This window comes from Diabrotica undecimpunctata, chromosome 4 (assembly GCF_040954645.1).
Source record: "Diabrotica undecimpunctata isolate CICGRU chromosome 4, icDiaUnde3, whole genome shotgun sequence".
Lineage (NCBI taxonomy): Eukaryota > Metazoa > Arthropoda > Insecta > Coleoptera > Chrysomelidae > Diabrotica > Diabrotica undecimpunctata.
In genome coordinates this window covers 52,265,740-52,271,739 of record NC_092806.1, presented here as the reverse complement: position 1 = coordinate 52,271,739, position 6,000 = coordinate 52,265,740, and the positions used below count along the sequence as shown (strand labels likewise).

General features: G+C 32.1%; 2 protein-coding genes across 2 annotated transcripts in view; one reads left to right on the top strand and one right to left on the bottom strand.

Annotated features, from left to right (window-relative positions):
* Positions 1-930: 930 nt before the first annotated feature.
* Positions 931-1,553, bottom strand: LOC140438666 (uncharacterized). The gene is made up of 3 exons (XM_072528315.1): positions 1,518-1,553; positions 1,399-1,453; positions 931-1,229 (listed from the first exon to the last, which is right to left on the bottom strand). Exons 1-3 carry the CDS (start codon positions 1,551-1,553, stop codon positions 931-933), a joined length of 390 nt encoding a protein of 129 aa, XP_072384416.1.
* A 1,321-nt stretch (positions 1,554-2,874) lies between these two features.
* Positions 2,875-6,000, top strand: part of LOC140439512 (dipeptidyl peptidase 9) — a 54,582-nt gene continuing 51,456 nt past the window's right edge. The window contains exon 1 of the mRNA XM_072529479.1: positions 2,875-3,549. Within this exon, the coding sequence (XP_072385580.1) occupies positions 3,115-3,549 (435 nt within the window). The 5' untranslated portion in view covers positions 2,875-3,114. The remainder of the gene's footprint in view (positions 3,550-6,000) is intronic.

The window sequence follows — 6,000 nt, the reverse complement described above, 5'->3', positions numbered from 1 at the left end:
AACTTCTATAATTGTTTTAAATAGACCTGCCTCTAGTAATGTTTGTCACACTTCCTCAGGAATATCATCTGGTCCAACTGCGTTTCATTCTTTAATTTTTTGAACTACTTGAACCACTTGTTCGATTGTTATTTTGGTCACCATTGTCGTTACTGTCGCCGTTAACTCAACTGGTTGTCTGTCAAGTTCTTCATTTATTAACCTGTCAAAGTACTTTTTTCATCTCTTTTTTGACATCTTTTTCGTGTTTTTTTACTTTTTTCATCTCTCGGAGACATCTAATCTGTTTAAAATCTTTTGCTTTCTTTGCTGTGTATAATATATATATATATATATATATATATATATATATATATATATATATATATATATATATATATATATATATATATATATATATATATATATATATATATATCCTTCACTGCTATCAAGAGTTGATCGCATACATTTGTATATGCTTCTGCTTTACCTTTTGCTACTGCCACTTTTCCTGCCTTTTTGGCGACCGTATAGTTTTGAAGATCTGTGTCCGACCTATTTTTTTGCCACTATTTACTTACCTAATCTTCTCTTCTCTCTAATTTTTCCTTAAACTTCGTTGGACCACCACCAGGTCTCTTTATTCTCAAACTTCTTTTAAGTATTTGTTCTTATTATTTGTTATATAGTTATTTTTATTTCAAGTATTTCAATAGCAGTATCTCGTATCTCTAATGATAATGGTCATCTTCCTCCAAATTGTATTGGGACTTCATGTTATGTCCCAATACATTTTTTCTACTATTTTTGTCTTGAAAGACCTTCTTTCTCATCTATTAACATTCACCACTCGATGTCCAGCACAAGCAACTTATGTTGTTGGCTCACTAACTATTATCTTGCAGTTCTTACGTTCATGTATATCTTCTTTTCTTGTCATGAAATAATCTATTTGGGATTTATTTTGTCCCCTTTGTGTGTAATTAGCTGAGTTTCTCCCTTTTGAAAGAATGTGTTAACAATGCTCATATCTAATGCTGTTGATAATTCAAGTATATCGTCCTCAGCTTCATTTCTAATTCTAAAGCTTAGTCCTCCAAGTATTACTGCATATCCTGTCTTGGATTGGCCCACATGTGCATTAAAATCACCTCCTATTATAACTTTCTCCTCTGACGGAATGTCATTCAATATGTCTTCTACTTCTAATTGATCATAGAAAGCTTTTCTTTCATTCTCACCCAGCCCTATTTAAGTAGCATACACACGCAACGTTTAATACTTCTTTATCAAGTAAAAATTTTACTGACATTATTCTATCACTCGGTCTTACAACTTCTACTTCGTTATCTTTCATTTCATTATCAGCAATTATACCAACTGCATTCCTAGTGTTACTTTTCCCTACATACTTACCACAATTTGTATCCTTCACGTAGTTCTTTGGCCATTTGTCCTTTGCACCTAGTCTCTTGAATACAAAGCAATTTGTATTCTTTTTCGTTTAAGCGCATCTACTAACTCCACACTCTTACCTGTAACACTTTCAAGATTCCAAAACCCTGTTCCATTTTTTCTAACCTGTAATGGTGTTCCACTTGAAATAATCCTGATCCGGAAATCCGAACGGAGGCTCATTTTGCTTCCGGAATATTTTACCTGAGGAGTCATTTCAGTGTAATTTTTATTACATTGGACAATGTCTTTTCATTATTATGGCCTGAAAATATGTTCGGACTTTTGATACCTGAATGCCTTTTCTACCAGCATCATATTCTTCACGATTTAGTTAACACATCACCAACGCAACCAAAGTACAGTATTACCAAGTATTACCCTATATCCGCTTGCATTTCTTTGTATTGTATAGGCCAGGATCCCTACTGTAACGACTGCCCTATAAGCCAATGTATTGTTGCCCGTGTCCCGCTGCTAGGGGGCACATAGTTTATTAGGGATATTCGATTCTATGCTGATGTGTTAGGCACCTATTAATAGGAAATTTTTAATAAAAAATTAGAACCAATTTAAAAAAACATAAGATCTCTCCTAATAGGGATTCTTTAAATACTTGACCATAGCTCTGAAGATGGCTTTGTAAGACAAAAGCGCTCAGCTAGGAAATAAATATTTACTCACTTTAAAATACTTTTCTTTTTCCATTCTTTGATTTGTCATAAGTGTGTACAAAAACATATCAGTCTTTTCATTTGAAAAAGGATAAAATTTAAAATTCAAATATTAAGAGAAGTCTAGGTTATTAATTACCATTTTATGGCAAAATGGGAAAGCATAGATTAAGATGCTTTGGTCATGTAACATGTAACGCCGAAATGATAATCATCCAATAATATAGGAGAGGAATACAAAGAAAACCTGACGGAAGACGCATTGGCAAAATATATCAGTGAAGTGGATTAATATTGGTATGACCTAAGATAGAAGCTCATACGGATAATGGAAAACAGAATGAATGATGATTGTTAAATTATAGGAATAAAATAAAATAAATTTAAAAAACAATGATCTATAAAATCAAGATTAAAATATTGCGTGAGATAAGTACCTTCAAAATAATAATTAAAGAATATTATATAATATTTTTATAATAAAAAGTCTTCTTTGTGCAATCTAAGGAATATGCAACCAGTTAATCTACAGTGAAAACACCTCTGCATTGTTAGTTGCATAAAACTAGACGAGTAAAAAAGTAAATTTATCTGTAAAAACTGGTAAAAACTTATGAACCAAAGGATTTTCTATTTCTATGTATAATATTAAATACATATTTAAATAAAATGCATTCTTTTCCGTTATTTTAAACTTTACCCCATATTAGGTATATATTTTTAAACAAATGAAAGAAAATGACATGACACATCAGACGGTAAATGACAATACGACAAAGACTAAAGAGGTTAGATTTTTATTTGGGTCAGAAAAGTAAAATTTTCTATTAAATTATACGAAATTTACTAAAAGATGATAAAATTTTAAAACTTGAATCGAATGAAAATATGTATCCATAGTAATCACACCATGTATGTGAAATATATTATGTTCAATTCTATTTTTAAAACTTAATCAGCCCAAATAACAGATGTGATATCAGTAGATCCTGTTGTAGAGAAAATGGATGGGGAACAAGATGATAGAAAGCTCTCTTGGTCTGAGCTTAAAGGGGTTGTCAGTGATCTTCGGAGACAGCTCTCTAGTTTGTCTACAATGGTACCATCATCTATAACATTTAGGACTTTACAAGATGGTAGATCTAGGATATACTTTCTTAGTACTCCTCAGAATGGTTGGGAGACAACTCTGTTGTTTGCGGATGTACCTAATACAATTCAACCAACTAGTTTAAGACTCCAGTGGCAATGTGTGATAGAATCAAATTTTCCAAGTATTTCATCTACCAACAAGTTTTCTAGGGAAGAACAATTATTATGGGAAAGAAAACGAATGACGACCTGGGGCATAAATTCTTATGAAATTCATAGTGAGAGTGGTAAAATTGTTTTTCCAGCTGCCAGTAGTTTGTTCCAATGTGTTGATAACGGATTATCAGTAAGTGATTTTAGTCATTTTATTATATACTTCTTTTACTATCAATGTATTTCGTGATAATAATATTATTTTTAGTGTTCTTGCACAGTTACCAGCTGTGAACAATTTTCACCTAATAATAATGATCAACTTTTTACCTAAGTATTAGTTTTTAAGTTATCAATATTTTTACCTAAATTTTTTACAACTTTACTGTCCTATGAATCACATATAATTTAAAGAATGTCCCAAATACCAATGAAAATAGACACATGTATTCATCTATATTTGTTGCTTATTATATGTGTGTATAAATTAAATATGATTTAAGGATAGAAGGTATTTGAATATTAAAATAGCGTTAGACCTGCTAGACTTGAAAGTATATGTTACCATTGTGACTGTGCAATTGTTAAGTGAAAGTCTATTTTAATGAGTTTAAGTACCAGTGGTTTTACTGCATTTTTTTAAATCTTACTGAGAAGAATCAATTCAATATCCAATTTGAAAAAAGTTGCTCAAAGGAAGTGTTCTCGTAGACACCAAGGTAAGTAGCAGAGGTAGGACTCTGTGGATGACCTGGTCATCTTAGTCCATAGCAAATTTAATCGCACAGTCAGAGATAAATGCTCTGATAATAGGCTCTGACTGTAGTTACAGAATGGACTTAAAATAAGCCCCCAGTAGTCCAAAATCATACACTCCATTCTATTTGTCAACAGGAATATTGACATTACTGATAGGCGATAGTCAATAATTGTTTGGAGAACTCTTTAACAGAAAGATCTTCTTTTTTTCTCTCCTTCCTTTTACCCTATCAGGGTGTCGGATTTGGGCTAGCTATTTTAATTTCCATTGGATAAATCATAATTTCCATGCAGAAAGATCTTTTGGCAATAAAACTTCGTTTTTTGATATCAGCTAGTTTCATTAGATTATTGTGCATCTCCTATTGTGGGCTCAACATTGGTAGATTTGTTTGAGAACTAAATGGTTCAATGCATCTTGATCATATTTACTTTTATGTTCCAATTCTTGATTGAAATCCTCGCTTAAAGTAGGGTAGAATAGAGTAAATTTTTATTTGCATAAACTTTTGTACATAATTGAACAAGTAACGTCATGTCACATTATTATTACAGATTTAAAAAATATTAACATTACAAATTAAAAAAATATTAAAATAGACACAGAGTACAACTTTACACACCTGCAATAAACAAAGTTACAAGCCACAACAAGACAAGGTAACCACAATATACTGATCAAGGAGAAGAATAGGTCAGACCTGCTGCTACAATATAGGGTTCAATGTTAACCAGGTGTTAAAAAACTGAACATGATGAACATTACATTTAAATATATAGATGGCTGAGAAAGTGAGTATATTGAGTAATTTGAATTGGCCTCTATATGATTCGCCTGCCTTTAATACTAAGATCACCTAGATTGCCTTTTTTTACTATAAAGACAGATGAGCTATCCACTGCAGCACCCCAGAATATCCATATGATATAACAGAATAAAAGTTTGCAAACTAAACTGATAGTAAGACCCCCTGGTCTAGATAGCTCTTCAATACTCTTAATTAGTAGCAGGCTCTATTCAGTTTTTTTGTCATGCTTCATATTATTTTGTTCCCCCCAATTTAGTTTCTTTTTATATGTATAACGCTATGTGTGTAACGCTAATGTGTAACGAAAAGACTACCAAAGAGAATTGAAATACTATTATAAAAATAATACCTCAATCAACCATGGGAGCTTATCGTCTATGCTTCGCCTAGCTCAGTATCTCAAGTGTGAGGTCATCTTGTCTTAAACTAGGAATTAAACCATGAACCCTTAGCTGATAGTAAATAAAACAATTTTTAACTAATCATATTTATTAAAAATAGGAGACGATCAACCCTGCCAAGGCTTTACAATGAATACAATGTGGATAATACTTATGGCATCGATGGCATCAATGGGCTGCTTGTGTGACCTTCCAATTAGACCATTAGGTCCTACTGAGAGTTGCAGTTATTCCATATGTGTGTGGCCTCCCAATTAAGTGGTTAGGTCCTCCAATAAAGTCAATAAATCTTCATAATATGGCCAGTAAAATGTAGAATACGGCCAATTAATATAGCCAATAAAACAGCCAATAAAGAATATGAGGATGAAGACCAAGAAATTTAACTGATCTAGCAGATTCTTTGTTTTGTCACAGAAAATATAACTGTATCAGTGAACTGTTCTTATGACTGTCTAGTTCTAAAGTAAACAAAAAACATTATCAGTATTAAGCAACAGCCTATTTCCACTAAATAACTGTTCAGCCTTGTTTAGAGTTTGCTTTCCTGTTGCATTTTCATTAGCACTCTGCCTGTTTGCAGCGAAATTTACAAGGTTTGAAGAACCACCAACCACTGCGTTTGGCAGGTCCTTTATATAAACCAAACAGAGAAAAGAGAAAAATCTTAATTCA